Source organism: Pseudorca crassidens, chromosome 9, assembly GCF_039906515.1.
Source record: "Pseudorca crassidens isolate mPseCra1 chromosome 9, mPseCra1.hap1, whole genome shotgun sequence".
NCBI lineage: Eukaryota > Metazoa > Chordata > Mammalia > Artiodactyla > Delphinidae > Pseudorca > Pseudorca crassidens.
The window spans coordinates 79,982,671-80,004,649 of NC_090304.1; the positions used below are offsets into that span (position 1 = coordinate 79,982,671).

A 21,979-nucleotide genomic window follows, 5' to 3' on the forward strand; every position below is an offset into this window, starting at 1 on the left:
TTTCGTTATCATTTGTTTCTAAGTATCTTTTGATCTCCTCTTTGATTTCTTCAGTGATCTCTTGGTTATTTAGTACCATATTGTTTAGCCTCCATGTGTTTGTATTTTTCACAGTTTTTTTTCCTGTAATTGATTTCTAATCTCATAGTGTTGTGGTCAGAAAAGATGCTTGATATGATTTCAATTTTCTTTAATTTCCCAAGGTTTGATTTTTTGACCCAAGATGCGATCTATCCTGGAGAATGTTGTGTGTTCACTTGATAAGAAAGTGTATTCTGCCACTTTGGGGTGGAATTTCCTATAAGTATCAGTTAAGTCTATCTGCTCTATGTGTCATTTAATCCTTGTGTTTCCTTGTTTATTTTCTGTCTGGATGACCTGTCCATTGGTGTAAGTGGGGTTTTAAAGTCCCCCAGTATTATTGTGTTACTGTCGATTTCCCATTTTATGGTTGTTAGCATTTGCCTTATGTATTGAGGTGCTCCTGTGTTGGGTGCATAAATATTTACAGTTCTTCTTGGATTGATCCATTGGTTATTATGTAGGGTCCTTCCTTGTCTCTTGTAACAGTCTTTATTTTAAGGTCCAGTTTATCTGATATGAGTATTGCTACTCCAGCTTTCTTTTGATTTGCATTTACACGGAATATCTTTTTCCATCCCCTCACTTTAAGTCTGTATGTGTCCCTAGGTCTGAAGTGTGTCTCTTGTTGACAGCAAATATATGGGTCTTGTTTTTTTATCCATTCAGCCAGTCTGTGTCTTCTGGTTGGAGCACTTAATCCATTTACATTTAAGGTAATTATCGATATGTATGCTCCTATTACCTATTCACTGGGGTGTGAGGTTCTCTGTTAGTCCAGCTTGGGCTTGGCACTCCCACCACAGGAGCTCAGGTCCAACCCCTGGCCTGTGAACCAAGACCATGCAAGCCACATTAAAAAAAAAAAAAAAAAAAAGCAGAACAATAACAAAAAATAAAGTTAGGAAGATAAAAAATATATTTAAAAAATTAACAATAAAAATGAAACAACAACAAAGCAAAAGAGAACCACAACAGAAAAAAAAAAGAATAAAAAATAAGAATAAAAATAAAAGATAAAAAAATAAATTAAAAAATTTAAATTAAAAGGTAAAAATTTCCCTGGTTCCTCCTCTATCAGTGTCCTTGCCCCCACGGTGAGCTACAGCCTATCCTTTCTTCCCCAGTAGGCCTCCAAGACCTCTAGATAGGTCTCTGGACCCACTGTGTCAGCCTCATCTCTGCATGTTTTCTTCTCACCAGCATCTGTTCCTGAAACTGGCCTGGAGCACACATGTCCAAGCAGGTCAGCTGGGGTGCAGGCATCCACAGGTGCACCCACAGGGGCTGGCGCAGCCAGAGAAGGCCTTGGAGGGAGGCAGCACTCGGCCCACCTGGACCCGCGCAGCCAAAGGAGGCCCCGTTAGGGGTGGCACTTGGGCTGCCAGGACCCTTGCGGCCAGAGGAGGATTTGGTGGAGGTGGGGCTCAGGGCCAGGACCCGTGAGGTCCATGGAGGTCTTGTCGGGGGCAGTACTCAGGTCCACCAGGACCTGCATGGCTGGAGGGGGCCCTGGGAGGGCGGGGCTTATGCCCAGCACCCACGCCACAGGAAGAGGCCTTGGCGGGGGTGTGGGGACAGGGGCAGGTCTCAGGCCTGGGGTCCCATGCAGCCAGAGGGACCCCAGCGGGGGGCAGGGTTTGGTGTTCAGGCCCAGGACCCCAGCAGGCTTGTGGGGGCCTGAACTGGCAGGGGAGATGCTGGCCAAGTTCCCCTCTGATCCCCCAATCCCCCAAAGGTCCTTCTCCATCCCTGCTGATCCCCTCACTGTGAGTGGACCCCTCCGAGCGTGGGAACCTCTCCCCTCCCCCAGCTCCCCTCAGGGGCGCCAGTGTCATCCCACCTCAACTTTTCTTCCCCCTTTCCTTCCCTCCCACGTCCTACCTTGTCACACGTGGATTCCTCCCATCCCCTTAGGTGTCCGAGGTTCCCCCACCAGTGCCTCCAGTTGGGTTTTTTTTTGGTATTTTTGTATCTTATTGTCCATAATTTGCCCCAACTGCACATGCGTGCAGTTATTTTTAGTCTCTTACAATTTCTTTGTATTTTGTTGCTCGAGGAGACATTTGTCCAGGTGCAAGCACTGCAGCAAAGGGTCCCAGGTCCCAGGGCCCAGCCTGTCTCACAGGGAGCTTGATTATAGAATCCAATGCTTTCACTTTACAGATGAGAAACTGAAGCCTTGGAAAATAAATGGGTAGTTTAAGGTCACCTAGCAAATCAGTGGTTCCATCTGGACTAGAATCACCTCCTCAGTTCCCTGTGTGATGGTTATCCCATCATATCACACTGCTGTTCTGAATTGAATCCAAATATCTGGACCCAGAATTCTCAGAGAATACGCAGATGTGATAACCAAAGCACAGTCTGTGATGCTGAGGAAAAGGTGGGGAACAAGAGGCCCAGCTCCTAGAGAATTTGGGATGGGCACACATTTTTCCTTATTTTTCAAAAATAAAGAAGGTGGCTTCTCCCATCTACAGCCCTCTGAGGACTTTATTTCAACACAGGAGAAATATACACCAGGTTAAAGAATCATAATAAGGAAGAGATGATCACAAGGAACCAGCATGGAAAACAATTCATCTCAAACTACATTTTCTTTACTCTTTAACATGGTAAGGAAATATATTTACTCCATCATTCATTTCTTCATCTTATCAACAAGGAAATATTTGTTTGAGTACCTGTTATGGGTCTCACACTGAACTAAATATAGTAGGAAGATGAAAGACCACATATTTGGTTTTAAGGGCTCAAGACAATACAACGTAACATGACCAATGCTATATATAGAAGGTAAGAGAGGATGTTGGGGAGTAGGTGCAGGTGAGCAATGCCTTCCCAGTAAAAGCAATATCTATGCTGGGATTAGGGGTTTCAAAGGATGAGTGAGAGTTAGCCAGGGGACACCTTTCAAGATGGTGAGAGTAGCATGTGAAGGAATAGTAAATTTGGTAAATTGCAAGTAGCGTAGTGCTGTCCTGTAAGTATATGGTATCTATATTTCACCAGTTGACAAAATCTATATAATAATCTTTGTGCATAATATAAACATGTCAGGTAGATGGATTACTGACCAGCTGAATGGCCCCTCCCCAAGAGTAAGGAGCAACAAATTTATGTAGATGGGGCAAAGGTTTTAATTGGCTTTATTCAATTTTATTTATGAGGTTAAAAATAAAAGTACAATTTGAGCAATAGCTTAACATTGACTAATACAGAATATTCATAGATATGAAGCATTTGTTAACTACAAATTCTATGAGAAAAAGCAAGTTAAGGCTACCAATTAACGATATTGTAGAAGATATATAAGCATCAAGTATGAGATTTCTTTTTGAGAATGTATATTTATACAGATTAGAGTTTTACAAAATGAGAGGCCCAAGTGACCAGAAAGAGCAGTGGAGTAGAAGGAGAGTTTTAAAATTCAAGTTTAGATGTGCCATTTAGTATCCATTCAATCTTGGGGAAATTTCTTTGGGATCCATTTCTGTCTCCAAAGAGAGAGGGATGGACTAGATACACTTTATTAAATTCCTAGTTTAAAAAGTTAATTTCAAAATACAACTAGTTTTCAAGAACATGATTCTTGCCCTTATATCCCAAGTTCCAAGGTCCAGTAGGAATATCAACAAATATTTCCTGAATGAATCAATCAATCAGTGTTACTTCTGCACTGGCCCCAATCGAAACCTATGACTACCATGGGCAACAGGGGCAGAACAAGTAGAGAAAATGATCTACCACAGTGGGTCCTGGTGAAAATTCCTGTTTCAAGGTTAGTCTCTCTTCCTTCATTGGAAGAATGGGTAAAATCAGCAAAGGAGAAGGCATGCTTCTTTATATAACCTTTATTTACTTTTTTAAATTACCAAAGTAATACATACTCATTGAACATATTCAATACAGAAAATACAGAGAATGAAGTAAAAATTAAAACTCCTGGTGATTCTATCATCAAGAAGCTACCATTTTTCTGATTTTCGTGTAAAACCTTTCAGTCTTTTCTCTGTACATTTACACATACACTGGAGTAACCAATTGTACATACTGCTTTAAACCTGTTTTCCCCCCTTTGATAATACAGCATGTATTTTTCAAGATGGTGTACTCCACTGTATGAATATATTATAATTTATATAACCAATTTCCTATTGGTAAGCATTTAGGTTATTTCCCTTTTTTCTATCTGTAAAATATGATATGATTAAAATGTTTTACAAATTTTTAATTTATCGTGTAGGATAAATTCCTAGGCATAGAATTGCTAAGTGAGAGAATATGAACATTATTAAGGCTTTTGAACATATTTGCCTAAATGTCTTCCAGAAAGGATCTGCCAATTTATATTTCCTTCAGCAAAATATAAAAATTCCTGTTTCCCTGTACCCTTATCTACAATGAGTATTATCAATTTAAAAATCTGTGCCAATTTTGGAGGCAAAAATATCATAATTGTTTTAATATGCATTTCTTATTTTGATTTACATTTGTTTAGTAACTTTAATAGTAGGTCAACATTAAAGATAGGGCTGTACTGGAATTTCTGCCATACAGTGAAAAAAAATAGACAAAAGATAGACACCTTACATAAGCAAAATCATTTATTTATCTGTTCATCTTCATGTATTCATTTGTTCCATTTACTAAGTGCTTTCCCTATACTGTGGCTAATTGTGAACAGTGGAAAAATAAAAGGCAAAAATACACAATCCCTGCTCTCCAGATCACAGTTTAGTTAAGAAAACAAATATGTAAATTATACTTTATAATACAGTGTTATCAACACTCTAATAAAAGTATATATAAAATGATAGTGGTTCAAAGATAAGCAGGAAGGAAAGGATGTTTCTTAAAAAATAATCAGACCCTGAATAGGGGTGGAACCCTCAATGACTACAGGAGGCAGAAAAGATACGGGTATTTCAGAGGCAAAGAAAGGTGCTGTGACTTTTGAACATAAGAGAAAGGTTCCAATAAATCCAATCTTACATCATAAGGACTATTACCAATTCATACATTTTCAGCTCAAAAAGAATCATATTTTCCCTTATTCAGCTGGTGGCCTGTCAACTTTTTTCATTTATTGTGTAACACCAGACTACTCAATGTAACCATCTTATGACCAATTCAAAACAAATTACCAATTAAGGGGGGAAAATGACTCATTAGTAAGTAAAGATGTAAGCAGTTAAAGCAAATGAAGCATTCATCCTTCAGGAAGCTTTTTTTCAAAAAGCTGTTCTTCATGGTTTATCTTGTGGTTTGCTTCCTTCAATAAGGCAGCAATCTTAGAAATAATGTCAGCATGAAGAGCTCATGACTTACGCACCTCTGACATAACTTTAGCATCTCATTGGAGTTTCCAACTGATCCAAAAATGTTTCTTCTGATCATGAGATTTTGTGGCTTCACATATTTACTTTTCTTCCCATAAGAGGCAACAGGTTTCCTGACAGATTGCAGGAGCTGACATTCCAGGGCTCCCATTCTTTTCATTAATTAATATCGTATTTTTCTTTGTCATTCAACAAAAGTTTATTTGGAACCCACTGCATTCAAAGCGCAGCATTATGTTTTACTTGGCATTTTACAAACACTTTGAAGTACAATATCAATATGAACAACAGCCTTGCCTCTACTTCACAGAAGAGGAATAGGAAACTACAGTAATCTCAAAGCCCTATAGCCAGTAAGCAGCAAAACAGAAATTCAGAATACAGACCTTTGCTCTCTAAGCCCAGGGCTCTTTCCACACTGTGCCTTCCTTACCAGTCTCCCAGTTCCCAGCCTCTTTGCTCTCCAGCTGTCTAATTCATGTACTTAAAACACCAAAGTACCACCCACCTTCGTCAAGTCTCACTGACTCTGAGAAGCTGTCTTGACCATTTCAGTTCAAAGAATTCTTCCTCCTCTGAACTCCTAAAGCTTGTTGCTCATATTATTCAACTGGTCCTAACTCAGAAAATGCTTAGTGGGATCTCTGTCTTCAATTATGAAATAATTTTAGTATCTATTTAGAAGGCACTGTGTCAGTCTATGTGGACCTACTCTGGTGCTATTCATACTTAAATTCTATTCAGTTCTACAAACATTTTGACAGCCTACTATGAGTGAGGCACTATGCTAAGAGCTGAAGACATTGTTTCTTCCCTCAAGAACCTTAGTCTAACCTTCCCTTAGTCTAATGGGAATGTAGATATGTAAATTTTTTATGTACACGTGTACATTTATTCATTCATTTATTAATTCAGTAAGGAAACTCTAATTTACTGGCTGTGCTACCACTGGGAACAAAAAGATAAGACATGGCCCATCTTTCAAGTAACTTGTAGTTACTTGAAAGAAGATAGACACATCAATGTTTTCATTCATTCAATAAACATCTATTTAAACCCTTATTATGTTGTGGACACAGAGCAAGGAACACTTATGAACATCATCCCTGTTCACAGAGCTGTTTCTCCTTTAAAGATTATAATACTCAAGGATAACTACACTGTTTTTTACATGTAAAAAGGGACCTCAGCTAGACATTCATTCATTCATTCATTCTTATATCTATTCCAAATCTCTCTTGGCAGTTCTCATGTAACACTTCCTTTTAGACCAACTCTAGATAATGAACCTAAGAATTATCATAAACTTTATAGTACTAGTATAAACATTTCCAATGATGCTGAAATATATCTCATCTTATTCCATACTAAAACAATGTCAGCCACATTTTGGCTTTTATGCAGAGAATTAAAAAATTATGCAGAGAGAATTATGCAGAGTCTGGGCTTTCTCATTCTATTACTTTATTCACGTTTGACAGGCCAAAGTGCAAAGGTGGAAGCAGTGGGTTTCCAAACACGCTAGTCAGAGCTAGGGGTTCCTCTGAGATTTCTCAGAAGTGATAGTGGCAGTGGGGGTGGTGAGAGGGAAAGACTCAGAGCTTCCTATTTCAACCAGAGCATGTCAGTTTGCCCTGTTTTAGATACTGTGCTTCTAAGTACAACTTCTTTTGGAAAAGAATCCTGCTACTTAGATTAATGAAACAAGGTTTAAGAGAATCAAATAATGTAATAACACATAGTATCTTGGCTTTATAATTTTTAATTATTTGTCTTAAAAAGAGTCCTTACTATGAGGTCAAATTGGTCTACTTTTAAAGACAGCTACAGCAGCTAATGGTGCCGAGTGTTTATTACTTGGTGCCGAGTGCACTCTAAATTGATCATCTCATTTAGTCACAGTTAATATCCCTAGGAATGACCATTTTGCTATAATGCCCCACATTAATGGAGCAAATAAATCAGTTCGTATCACTGACTAATATTAGAGACTAATTTGTCAAAAGGTTTGCATTTCTAAATATAACTAATTTAGTGGATCAACTTTATTTTGCCATTATTTCATTCTATTATATAATAAGCAACACTTAATGAACACAAATCCATCCTACCAAGTCCAATTGATCTGTTTTCCAGACACCAGTGTAGCTCATATTTACTGCAAGCATTATTTCATTTCATCCTCAAAACAATCTTATGAGGTAAGGACTATTATTCTCATGTTACAGGTAAGAAAATTGAGGAACTAGCATGTAGAAGTAGGGACCCTAAAAAGACTGGGGAGCAGAAGGATTATGTGTGGGCAAACTTTCTGGGTGAACAGTGGGAAAAGGAGAAGTGTCCTCATCCCAGAAAGCTTGGTTTCACCTCAAACTGACAAGGGCCAGACAGGAGCCGTCCATTTCCACATTTATCCTTCTTCTCCACTTCGGTGACCATCAAAAGGCTAGACCTCCATTCTCAATGAATGCCATAGGTATTTCTACTCACTGCTCTTGATCGTGGGTGGAGATGAAGACTATCAGCAAAAGGAGTGGGAGCAAAGATGGAGAGTTGGAATAATCTCCATAACCTTTTTGTATTTGTTAATAGAAGGGCTTTCCTGCAAGGGAAAAAGTATGAAAAGAAAATAGATTTCTGCAAAGGCCTTGACTCTGTTTTTTTTTCCCTGTCTTTTTTCATTCATTTATCTATACGCTATGAACTAACTTAAGTACCAAGCACTGTGATGGGCACTAGGAAGTACCAAAAATAAATGAGTCATGATTTCTATTATTGAAGGAAAAAGACATTTAAATAGATACAGCACAAGACAGTAAATGCTGTAAGATGCTACACCAAAGCTTATTTAGGCAGGGACTATATTTTACTTATTTTTGGAGCCGCAACTCTTTATCACAAAAGATAAAGAGTGTGATAGCACAAAGTTAACAGCTCAATACATTTCCTGAATGAATGTTTTCATGACCAATATTTCTTCTGACTGGCTTCAAATTCTCTTATGCTCATATATGTGTGGACCCTCTATATAAGATCTTAACGTAACTGTAGTAAGCTACGCTTGTGTTTCCTTGGACTTCATATGCAAGTATCAACTGTCGATTCTAGATATACTAAAATCAACCACTAGCCTAATTTTATGCTTTCCCAGCAATTGAAAAAATATAGTAGATAGTATACTTGTCGATTGAGAAACAAATCCATTCATTAATTGGGATTGAATATAGGTACAGTAATATATTTGGCTAAATTAATCCATTCACAGCTCTTCACAGTCTAGAGGCAAGCCTGCCCTCTAGTGCTAAAACTCACAAATTGAATCAGAATAGCAATTTCCAACTATCAGAAAAAAAGAACTAACATTTCAGATATATTAAAATGCAAAACTGTATTATCCCAAAACAAAAAGCCTCATTACAAGAATAAAACGGCATTCCCCCTTTTAAATTTGTCATATGCTTATATATTATCAATCTTGTTTCTTAAATCTCGGAGCTTCCATAACATTGTGGAAGGTAATGATTTTGTGTGTAGCAGAAAATGTTAACATCACATTTGTAATTGAAAAATCACAAAAGTTGGCCCCAAATTTCACTAATCACATATCTTCAATTCAGGCCTATTCTCTGGTTATACTTACTAAGTGATCTATCCATGCCCTGACTTAAACTAAGGCTATACACCAATGATGTCATATGATACATACATACATATATATATATATATATATAGAGAGAGAGAGAGAGAGAGAGAGAGAGAGAGAGAGAGAGAGTACACATTCAGCTCAGACCTCCCTATAACTTCAAACTCAAATATCCAACTGCATGCTCTACATTTCCCTCGGGACATCTAATAGGCTTAACTAACATAACATATCCAAAACTAAATTCGCGATTTTCCCATCCTCAAACCTGCTCCTGAGTCTTACTCATCTTGGTAAATGGCTGCTTCATTCACAGTTCTTCAAGCTAAAAATCTTGGAGTCATTCTTGATTCTTCTTTCTCATACCCGACATCCAATCCATCAGCATATTCTATGAGCTCTATTATCAAAATATTTTCAGAATCCGACCACTTATTATTTCCATTGCCCTCGGTCTCATTCAAACTACGCCATTTCTCATCTGGATAACTGTATTACCCTCCTATCTAATTCTACAGACTTCCATCCTCGCTTTGATCAGAACCCTAACTGCTTCCCCCTTCACTCAATGAAAGTCTAAGTCTTTGGAAAGGCCTACAGTGCCCTACATGATTAACTACAATCACGCACAATCATTACTCCCAATCTCTCTAACTTCATTTTCTAATCCTGGCTAATATTCTCGTCTTGCTCGTTATCGTCTCAATGATTTCCTTGCCATTTCTTAAAAACACCAGGCAGACTACCAGCTCAGAACAGTAGTCCTGAGCTGACTACTGAAGAACAGAAAGTCCTTCTGCCTGGAATGCTCTTCTCCTGATTATCCATATGGCTTAACCGTTTGCTTCTTGAGACTTCTGCTCAATATCACTTCATCAGTGTATACTCCATTTAAAATGGCAACCCTATACTCACACACTCCCCAGACCCCTTCCTCGACTTATTTTCCCTAATAGCATGCCACCATATGATATTTTATCAATTTTTAACATATTTTATCAATTAAAATGAAAATCCCATAAGGGTCAGAAATAGTTGTCTATTCTACGCCTAGAACACGTCTCAGAACATACTAGATGCTTGGGATTTATTGAAACATTTAGTCCAAGAGGAATATGAATAAGTCAGATATAATAAGTGGTAGAATAAAACACAAAATCTCTGCTATTCCAATTTATACAGGATGGAAAAATTTGTTAGAAAAAAAAAGAACTATTCTGACTAATTGCTTTTCATTTAAATACCAAGGTGTATTCATTCAACATTTACTTAGTGCTGTGGATAGGGCCCTATTTGAATTTCACAACAATACTGGTAAGTATTATTATCGCTATTTTACAGACAATAAAACTGATGACAGAAGTCAAGTAACTTGTCTAAAAGTGACATAACAAGGATGTGGCAAAGAGGAAACCAACTCAGGTTTCTTTGATATTATTTCTAAAAACTCTCTCAATATTTAAAGTAGTTCCAAGGAATGATATAAATCCAAAAACAGGTAAGGTTTCTACATTTGTAGATTAAAAATAACTGTGTATAAACTTGCTATAAGCCATTTGATTTGCATAATAGAATACGGGGAAAGTACTAAATGTAAACTAATTGCACTTAATTCAATACTCACAAAAAATAATTTTGCTAAGTTTGATAACTTAATAACACTAAGTCTCTAATGACAAGTTGTTTAAATAATTTAGCCTTTCATCTTTCATGGCTCAAATGAAACTGGAAGCAATCATATGGAAGCACATTTTCTTTTCACCAAAATATGTGACGGACTTTTATCCAGAAGCTATTTTCTACATGGAAAAATAAATTACGGGTAATACCCAGTAACACTCAGTTTATTTACACACACACACACCATTGAGTCTGGGGTAAAGCTGGTTTCATACATACCCATTTTGCTTATTTTTGTTAGCTTTAAAAATAATTTTAAGTACTGTATTTGAGTATTTCATAATATCCACAATTTTAGTTTATATGTAAAACAATACGTCATGTGTGGCACAATTTTCATTATTACTTTAAAGCTGAGAACACCAAAATTGCAAAGGATAAAATTTCTTCAAAATGATATAACTTGGGGAAAAACTAAGAAAATTTTAATATAACTCTTACATTTATGGACCATAGATCCACAAAATAAATAAAACAAAGCTCCAATGAAATTGGCATAGTAAGATAAGAATCCATACTCATGTTAAAGTCTAACCTTTTTACTGGATGTATTTTAAATAATATTTAACACATGATAAACCAGAACCCATGCAAAATTGAGCCATATTATAAAAGGTTTAATAAATTACAGACAAAGCACACAAAATAAAAAGAAAATGATCAAACCAATAACAACTGGTCTAGGAAAGGAGCAAAGGAAGCACAATCTGTATAGGATATAAAAGATTATAAAGTGGATATAGCAAATTTATGATGTTTTATTAAGACTGATATTTGAGAAAAGGTAAATAAATTGTGCTTTAAAAGATCTAAAGATTTGGTCCAGTGAAGTAAAAGTTCACAAGAAGAGTCTCTACAATTAAATAGTGAATTAGAGATAATTCACCTGAGGCTTGGGGCAGGAATTTATCTTTACATAATCTATATAAATTTGACCATAAAATTTAGACTGCTTTTTTGGGCTTCGGCAGTACTACTTATAGGTAACAATGTCTGTCAACAAAAAAGATCAAGTCTTAAGCAATTTGTTTGTCTGCTTGTTAACAGATACTTATGAAAGTAATAAAACTATATTCACTAAAAAGTTATATGATCTAGGGACTTCCCTGGCGGCACAGTGGTTAAGAATCCGCCTGCCAATGCAGGGGACACGGGTTCAAGCCATGATCTGGAAAGATTCCACATGCTGCGGAGCAACTAAGCCCGTGTGCCACAACTATTGAGCCTGCACTCTAGAGCCCGGGAGCCACAACTACTGAGCCCACGCACCTAGAGCCTATGCTCCACAACGAGAAGTCACCACAATGAGAAGCCCACGCACCGCAAGAGTAGCCCCCGCTCGCCCCAACTAGAGAAAGCCAGCGCAGCAACGAAAACCCAATGCAGCCAAAAATAAATAAATAAAAAATAAATTTATATAAAAAAATTATGATCCAAAATATTTAATAATCCAGATTGGCCTTTCCTCAGGATATCAAAGATATTTTGCTGTTACTTCTCTTTTCTCCTGAAGAGTAAATAAAGCCTTCTTTGAAATGTTTCCATGTAATGATTGCCAGTATCAGTCAAGAAGTAATACTACCTCAAGAAGAGAGAATTCCTCTTTAAGAATTCTTTAGACGTATGATTAAGAGATTATTTTGCCTTTTCTCTTTGTTTAACATAGAAATGCATTTAAATTATGTATTAAAATGTCCCCAATTTATTTGATACTTTAGACATTTGGTAAGCACATGAGAGATGTGCTACAAAACTTTAGGCTATAGGAGCCTTGAAAGCCCGAACAAAACTATATGAGATTATGAATTATCACAACAGTTTTAAGTACACTTCAAGAAAGCAGTTAAAAAAAAATTAGTATTCTTACTGGCTTCTCAAGCTGAGTACATAATGTATTTCAATAAATGCTTTTGTAACTTCCCATAGCATTTAAGGAGAAGGGACATGTTTTGATGAAGAAATAGTTCAAAGTAAAATGTTTCAGGGCTTCCCTGGTTGCACAGTGGTTAATATTCTGCCTGCCAATGCAGGTTCGAGCCCTGGCTCGGGAAGATCCCACATGCCGCGGAGCAACTAAGCCCGTGCGCCACAACTACTGAGCCTGCGCTCAAAAGCCCACAAGCCACAACTACTGAGCCCACGCACCACAACTACTGAAGCCTGCGTGCCTAGAGCCCGTGCTCCGCAACAAGAAGCCACCGCAATGAGAAGCCCACGTACTGCAACGAAGAACAGCCCCCACTCACCACAACTAGAGAAAGCCCGCGAGCAGCAACAAAGACCCAACACAGCCAAAAATAAAAATAAATAAATAAATTTATTTTTTTAAAAAGTAAAATGTTTCATTATTAATACTCTACATTAACTTGTATGCTTTAAAAACTCTATCTTAAAATTCTACTCTCTTCCTCACCTCCTCACACAGTGACAGCATTAATATTGTTAAAGATAAATTTTTGGCTCAACAGATGCAAAGGCATTTGTATTTAAGAGAAGTACTCTTAAGGGTCAATCTAACATTCCCATAGAAGGCCCTCATATTCCCATTTAAGAAACACTAATCTAGAGTACTTCAAACAAAGTAATACTCAAATCAGAAAAACCTATACATTATACATAAAAATACTATTACTGTCAAAAATGGATTATGTCAAGAAGTTTACTGGAAGCATTCGAAAAACAAGAAACCATTAGACAATAAAAGACAAACATTGCAACAGAGTCAGGTCAGCACACAATACACCATTTTTTATCTCCTATTCAAGTAAGTTACCTGAATCCCTAGGCTATTTCCTAAAGATACCATTCCTTGTTAAAAATTACTGGCTCCGAGGGTTTGGGGGACAAACTCTCCATCCTCTCACAGTTGAGAATCAACACCTGGCTCTACTTTTTTCCAGTAGTATAACATCTGTATGCTATTCTGTAAGAAGTCGTTTCCAATGATAAAGCACCATTGACTATTTCATACCACATGAAGGAAGTAATACTGAAAATTTTACAACAGGAGTTCTGGGAAGGCACTTAAAGCTAACTAGCTAAAAGAGCTCCAACAGTTAGAAGGTTTCTTTTTCATACTGCAGGCTCCTTAATACTATCTTCTTTGCTTATACCACTTAACCTCTTGATCAGTAGTTTCCCAATAAATTATGTTCAAATATAAATTAAAAAAAGAAAAGCCAAGAAAGGACAAGCCCACATTCTGAGATGAATGAGGCAGAGTAAGTTTGCTTCCAAAATAAATGAATGACTCTAAGAAGTGAAGAGAACTAGGAAGAGCAAGAGAGTAAAGCAAGCACGGCCTGGGTATAAGTGGGCTGTTGACATAAGGAAGAAGTAAGTTTCATTTAAATTTTCAGGTTCAAAGTCTAAAAGGTATCTTTGGATAAGTAAGCAAACTAAATAGTTTCATATATTTTATTTATTTAAAGGTCATCTATAAGTTTTGAGTGTTCCTTATTTCACTTTAATATTGAAGATGACAAAGACAATAAATTTTGTTCAGGCCATATATTGACAACTTGTAAAATTTCATTTTAAATTATATGTTTTGGAATTAAATAAAAATTGGCAATATTCTTCAAGTTCAGAAGTTGTTCCTTGAAAAGTCAAATTATCAAGACTCAAATGTCTAAAAATCTAAATGCTTTACAGTTGTCCCTCAGTATCTGAAGGGGACTGCTTCCAGAAGCCCCCAAGTTTACCAAAATCTGCAGATGCTCAAGTTCCATAGTTGGCCCTCCACATCCACAGGTTCTGCATCCATGGAGCCAGAGGGTTGACTGCATACTTATTTTTAAAAATCTGCCTATAAGCAGACCCACACAGTTCAAACCCATGTTGTTCAAGGATCGACTGTACTTATGACAAATTTAATATTAAAACATCATTCATAATGTCATAACACTGTATGCTCAGTTCCAGTAATTCAGTGATTCTAATACTTAGCACAAGTATTCCAGGAAAATTAACCTTAACTATCAGACATTTAAGGGAAAAATTGTTTTCCATATTATACCAGTGTTTTACAAAGTTGTACAAAGTGATTTCATTAAGAAGTAAAACAGCAATCATTTTCTCCCAGCCCATTAACCAAAAAGCAAAATAAAATAAAAATCTTTAAAATGCTATTCTCCCATAAATATTCACTTCTGTAATCACTCATTAAATAAACTCACCATCAAAAATCAACCTTTACCTTAAATCCCAATAGAAATGTCCTTATTATGGAAAAGTAACTTATTTACTTTTCTCCACTCATACAATGAAACTAGGAATGTTACGGAGGTTGTGACTTGGCTGTAAATGTGAACAAGGTTTTCATATCACTGGGACATTGGATGGTTTGAAAAGGAATGTACAAACAGCCCTGCTGCTAGTCCAAAAGATGCCTTTCGTGTGAATTAGAAAAAAGGCTGTCCTGTCCTCAAGATACTTTATTGCCAAGTCAGAAATATGATAATTAGCAATGTAATTGTACCAATGTAAATGGCACCCTTGAGTTGGGCACAATTACACCCAGAGTTCTCCCATAAGTCCTTATTCTATTATATATTTTTTCCAATATATATTTTAACTAAGTCCACAACATCAGAGCTAAGGTTCCCTTATGACCAAAAAAGAGATGGAGGAGGGGTGCCCTCAACAAAACTCCCCAAATCACAAAATGACAGTTAAAAAAGATCATATATATATGCCACTAACAACAATAATGATGATGATACAGCTTCAATACTAGTCTTAATTTCTCTCATAAGGCTGTCTGATTTTGAAACCATTAATATATGAACCTTGCTCTTTCAAATATAAATGAAATTTTTAAACTTATAGAATACAGAAAACTTAAAATTCACATTAAGAATATACATGCAATGCTGATTTATGCTTATTGACTATTTAATGGTTAGGAAAAAAAATAACTAGACATAATCTTTCCAATTCTAAACTGTGCAGATAGAGTATGTGCACAGTATGTTGGCAGCTTTCACAGAAAACCACAGCTGAAAGCTGGAGCACTTCCAATATCCAGAAATGTATTTTATTAGCTGCATCAGAAAATCATTACCCCAGAAGTCAAGGCCAATAAATATTCTTTCTAATTGTGCAGAAATGAATATAATGAGCTATACCATCAGCAGACTACATTGCCAAATATTAAGATTGTTTAAAATCTTTAAAATTCCACAAATTCCCGGTATGACAGACCTCTAAAATTCAAGAATTAAAATTTACAAAAATAAATACCACTCTGACACTCAAGGGACATCTTCACTTTAAGGCCTTTGTCACAAATCTGAATCTTTATTGTTCTGAAATAAATGTTATAAACATAACTCAAAACAAAAACTTCAATATTCAGTCTCGGAAGAGGTGTGGCTCAATGCCCATAACATGTAACAAGAAAACTTCCTTTAAAAAAAAGGAAAAAAAAGTACGATGAGAAGTCTTTCATATGAGTCAAAATGCACCCCTTTGGTTTTTTCTTTTTTTTCCTCGTCTCATTAGCTTGTACACACGTAAGGATCTAAAGGTTTGCATTTTCTTCACAATAGTTCTTGCTATGACGTCTGACGAACTTTCTGCCACTCGACAAATTCATCAAGAAGAACAGGCCCTAGAAATAAAAGGAGCAATGTTATTAGAGTTCAGGGAACACATCTCTCCAACTATAAAACAAACTCCCCACAAACTCTGTGGTGATGATAGGGAACTGACCCTTCCCTTCTCCAGGTGGTTTCCTTTCAGCCTCCCTATTCTACTTAATGAGTGCTTTCTTAGCCTTTTTTCTTTTTTCTTTTGACGTAAGGGACTTTCCACAATAGATATTTGTAGAAACCTGCTTCTCAAGATTTGTTTCATGAACTCTCCAATATTAAGTCATTATTAACCTCTCTCTTTTTCTAACTGCCCACAGCTTTCTGCCATTTAATTATTAAACAATCTGAAAAGTGTTTAACGTACTATTTCTGTTACCTCACCAAGAAGTTTGTAACAGTTTATTGAAGGTGTGGCCATATTAGAGACTTATATATTGTTCCAGTAATAGGACCTAGTATAAATCTGAACACAAAGCAAGTACCTAACAAATACCTGACTTAAGAACTATTGTAAAAGATATTTTTATAACGCAGGGGGTTCAAATTCATTTACTTACAAAAGTCAGATAGGTAGTTTAAATAAGCTCACTGTTTATTTTTTGTAAATGTAGGAAACTCATTGCCACAAAGAAATATGCTTGCCCTATTCTTCTTAAAGCACACAACCCTCTGGTGGTCTCACTTTTCCTCTTGCTTTCGATAGACATATTTCTCTACTGTAAGAAAAACAGCAGACCAGCATAATAATAAATGGCAACTGAAAAGCAACCTAGTTGTTGGCATACTGTGGACCAACACACCGGAATGCAAGTCCAACATAAGCCACTACTTGGTTCCAGCCTAATTCCTATAAAAGAACACAGGAACAGTTTTGTCAGATTTTCTAACTTTTCAAGCAAATCCAGAAGCTTTTATTTTTATACAAAATGTCTCAGTTATAATGTTGACTCAAATGCACATGAAAATACACATTTGCAGGCCAGACATAGTCCTTGGGCTGCCAGTTTACTGCTGTAAGGTATTATTTCTAAAAATATTAAATTTTATACTATTTTGTAGGGGGAAGACACAATATATATAGAAAGAAATAAAGTTATCCCTTCTTCAGTATTTTGTTTCTTCAGTGTCACAAAAATAAGTCCATAATTTCAGTTTACATTTATAGGAATGTATCTTTTCTATGTAATCCTTCACAACATTAAAACAACATATGCAACCAAACTGATGGTGGGAAATAAAAACTTAATTTATCGTGAGAATTCGTTTGGCTTATCTAAATAATTTATCATTACTTCAAAGTTCTATTTTATGGCATTCTGGATTTTCCACTGAAGGGGATGGACAGATATTTTAATTTGAAGGATTAAAAAATTGTAAATATTTCATTTCCTGTTTACTCAATAATTCCTGAGGGAAGTTACTTTGACATCATTTGCCATATTGTGAATGGCTATTATGATATTAATTTTAAAGCTTCTGCTATTGTAGCTGAGGTTTTGCTTTCCTATTTTTAAAATCATGACTTTACTTTTCTTTCATAGGAAAATGCCAGGAAAGGAAGGAATAAAGCAGAATTTTAGCTTCCAGCTGCAGAAATTATATTCTAAATTTAGCTACCAAGTAACCGAAAATATTTCATTTACCAGCACAGATTTTATAATGTTGCTCAATCTAAGTTCTGTACCTTCTACACCTGCCTCCTCCACACTTCTCACACAATTAAATAAGAAATTGTTAGGAAGTTTAAATCCTTTATGGTAATGCTACACAAATCCACGTTCTCATTTAATAGTTTTAAGAATTTTACTTTCATAGGAAAACATTATACTTACAAGCACCATCTTCATCATAGTTACTAAGATCGGCATGGACTGTTCTGCTGAATTCTAACACATTGTACCACTGATCTTTGTTCATAACGCGATACTTTGATTGCTGTAGAAATGATATAATTTTTGGATTACAGAACAAGCACTATTTATTAGGACTTGACTTCAATAAACACAGTTATAACCTTTTTGTGATTTAGTCTTTCCTAAAACATTTATTCCTCTTTTAATTATTTGTGTTTCTAAGAGAATCCTCAGGGTCATTTAGATGTCAACTTCATCAAATTTATTTTTCCCTTTATTTTTCTTTCATTCTTTAATTTTTGGGGGGGGCGGGGCACGGCATGCGGGATCTTAGTTCCCCCACTAGGGATCCAACCCCTGCAGTGGAAGCATGGATCTTATCCGCTAGACTGCCAGGGAAGTCCCCTTCTTTCATTCTTGAGGAATAACATGAGTGTCAAGGGCACTAATAGTAAGGGTAAAACTCAATAAACTTTTACCAATGTATATGCTTGTGTAATCACCAATGAGATCAAGCTATACAATGTTTCCCAACACAGTAAATTCCCTCCTACTGCTTCTCACTAAATCATTTCTTTACGTAAGATTTACTGTTTAGCACATTTTGAAGTTGGCATCTTTGGAGGCAATGGAAAGGGTACAGACTTGGGTTCAAATCTCACTTCTGCTACCTGAGTGACCTTGGGAAAGTTATTCATTGGCTAAGTGGAGATAAAACATAATTCAAAATGGTGTTATAAAGATTTAAAAAGATAATGTATGTCAAACACCCTCCACATAACAAGCATTTGAAAATATTTACTTCTCTCAGCTCCTTTTAGAGGGGAATATTTTTACAGTTATACTTATCGTTGCCCCAAAACTACTAATATGAGGAAGATTGATAACATCCATCAACCAATCTACTTTATTAGGCTTAAAGATTTAAGTGTGCACAAACCCATTCACATAAGACCTTCTTATACCACTGTCTATTATCACAAGTTTTAAACGAAACTAATCTGGGGAACTTGTTATGATAAACAACCAGCTTTATGAGAAATTATTTTCGAAGAAAAAGCATCTGTATTCAAGAAACAGTGAGAAGTGAGAAGTATACAAAAAAATGAAATGAAATGAAATAAAATGAAATAAACAAAATAAAATAGAAAGAAGCACAAAAACAGATAGGAAACTAAAGAAAGCAATGAAAAAAAGGACAGTATCTTCTTCAAACCACCACATACAGAAGGTGCTATGATAAACCTTCTAAAAGAATACTTTCTTCATAAATTCAGCATACATTTCTCAGTAATCACTATATTTAAGTACATCCTCATATTTGTGTACATAAAGTTTATTCTAATTCTTTAGATTGAACCTACGTTTTAATACTAAAATTGGTTCTCTTATATTGATTTTTTCAGCCTAATACCCTGTATAACAGAGAGAAACCTGATTTAGAAAGCTTGAGATTTGTGCACTAGCATATATTCTCTCCTGCAAAAATCCCAAGAAACTAATTTTACATGAAGGATGTCTGTGCTAAAATATATTTTCTGAAGGTTTCTTTTTTATCTTTTTTTTTTGTGGGGGGTTGCAAGGCAGGGAATAAAAATGAACTTATGTACAGAATATGTTAATGAACATGAACTCATGTATAAAAATGACAGCGGATACATACACATTTTAACAAATTTTCAAACACTTAAGCAGAATTTTTAAAAAGCACAGTATTAAAAAATCTACTTGTTTTTCTTCAATTAAAGGTATATTTTCAATCAGCTTAAGTTTTAAAATATTATTTTAAAAATAAAAACACATACATACCTCCAGGTACTGGTAAAATACTGAAAACAGTGGCCATGTCCTCCCAAGGAGAAGAGCTAACATAGACTTAGCTGTATCAATATCAAGGCTTCTCTGATCTTTATCCTAAAATAAAGGTAAAAGTTTCCCTAAGTGTGGTTTCAAGATTAAAAAAATATTAAAATTGAAAACATGGAAATTCCACCTACCCTTGCAAAATCAAAGGCATATCTGTAGATATTCTTAAATGAAGAAATATCATTCAACTGTGAGCGCAAAAAGTCAAATTTGTTCTGTAACTTTTCTGTGCAGTCACACCTTAAATTAAAAAAATCAAACATATTACATAATTAAGAAAATTAAATAAAAGTATCTTTAGGGGTTAGAAGGAATGCATTAAAGAAAAAACTGAGCACATTTATGAAGTTAATTTAGGTTTAAAATTCTCTGATTCACAAATTTAGAATAACAAACTATTGCCTTGTATCTACCAATGCAATACAAAAAGGAAAGATGATAAAAGAAAATCTGGCAATCAATGAAAGTTCACTCCAATAACTTTTCTTTAAAAAAAAACACAACTCCATCAAAAACTCGAATAAAATCACAAATATTTGATAAAAAGAGATGTATTAAAATGTGCTTTTACCACAAATAAAGTTAAGATGACAGAACAAATAAAATTAATCAGGCGTCTGATACAAATTTCACTGGGAAGTTCTTAGGTACCAGCTTGGTGAAAGAGATTAGCCATGATTGCTTTTACAAGTTTAGTATATAACTCATTGGAAATACATTAGTGATTCAGTCATAAACTCAGATTCCTACATTTTTAGTAAACAAAAAATCAAAGTAAATCAGTGATAGCACCTAACTTCACATAAGGCACATATACAAAAGAATGCAAACAAGTAATACGTGTTATTTCTAAAGACTAGACATGAAGTATAAGAAGCTAAAGAGATGGAATGTCCAAAAATATTTACTGGCTTTCTGACTCCCCCTGGGTTGATATATTCCCCTACTTAGGAAGAAGCAAGGCAGACAAAGCCTTTCACAATTGGCACAAATCTCCAGTCTCATCTCCTGCCAGGGCCCAATATCCTTAAAATATAACTGTGCTCTAGTTATAATTTCACTTACTATTCCCAAATGTCACAGCTATGCTTTAGCACACATTATTTTATCTACTTGATATGCTGTTCCTTCTAACATTTTGACAAAATATTACTCATCAAAACCTAACTCACAGTTTGCGCTCTCTGAGATCATCTGACTCCCTCCGATCAAATTAGTTGTGCCATCTACTGTGACCAACTGTATTCCACTCAAAACTGAATTTTAGTACTCATGACGTAGACACCTAGCATTCTCAGCTTTAACCAAGACTTTCACTATTCTAAATCAAAATTGTGATGTGTAGTAACTTATTGTTTTATTAAGGTGTAAATTTCTAGTGTTACTTAACTCTTGCATTCTTAGAATAAGCCAAACTTGGTCATGTTATCTATTTTATACACTGCTAGATATCTTGCTATGTTCATAAGTGAGACTGGCTTGTATATTTTATTCTTTCACACTCTCTTTTCTCGCTCTATAACAAGTTATACCATAAGCTTCAAAAACAAAAAAAAATGAGAAATAGTACCCTTTCTTCTGTTTTCTGAAAAAGTTTACTGAACACTGGAATTAGGATTTGTCCAAACTCAGCAACTGAAAATCCACCTGGGCCTTTTCATTGAGGGAAGGAAAACCTTTTAATTACTAAATCAGCATTTTAAATGGCTATCAGACCATTCAGATTTTCTATGTCTTTTTGAATCAGTTTTGGTCATTTATACACTTTTCTGATCATTTATTTCATATATAATTTTATTTAAATATGCCAATTAAAATATTTATAATATTTTCTAATATGATTATTATATTTATATATTTTTGCCTTTTCTTTGCTTTTCTTAATCACCTTGCCATAATTTAATTCTCTCAATT

At 35.5% G+C, this 21,979-nt stretch overlaps 1 protein-coding gene across 4 annotated transcripts in view; it reads right to left on the reverse strand.

The window, feature by feature from the left end:
* Window positions 1-16,016: 16,016 nt before the first annotated feature.
* Window positions 16,017-21,979, reverse strand: part of DCUN1D5 (defective in cullin neddylation 1 domain containing 5) — a 51,636-nt gene continuing 45,673 nt past the window's right edge. For all 4 annotated transcript variants that reach the window (XM_067750856.1, XM_067750857.1, XM_067750858.1 and 1 more), the window contains 4 exons: window positions 20,197-20,305; window positions 20,009-20,113; window positions 18,179-18,281; window positions 16,017-16,363 (listed from right to left, as the gene is read on the reverse strand). In XM_067750856.1, the coding sequence (XP_067606957.1) occupies window positions 16,308-16,363; window positions 18,179-18,281; window positions 20,009-20,113; window positions 20,197-20,305 (373 nt within the window). In that variant the 3' untranslated portion in view covers window positions 16,017-16,307. The remainder of the gene's footprint in view (window positions 16,364-18,178; window positions 18,282-20,008; window positions 20,114-20,196; window positions 20,306-21,979) is intronic.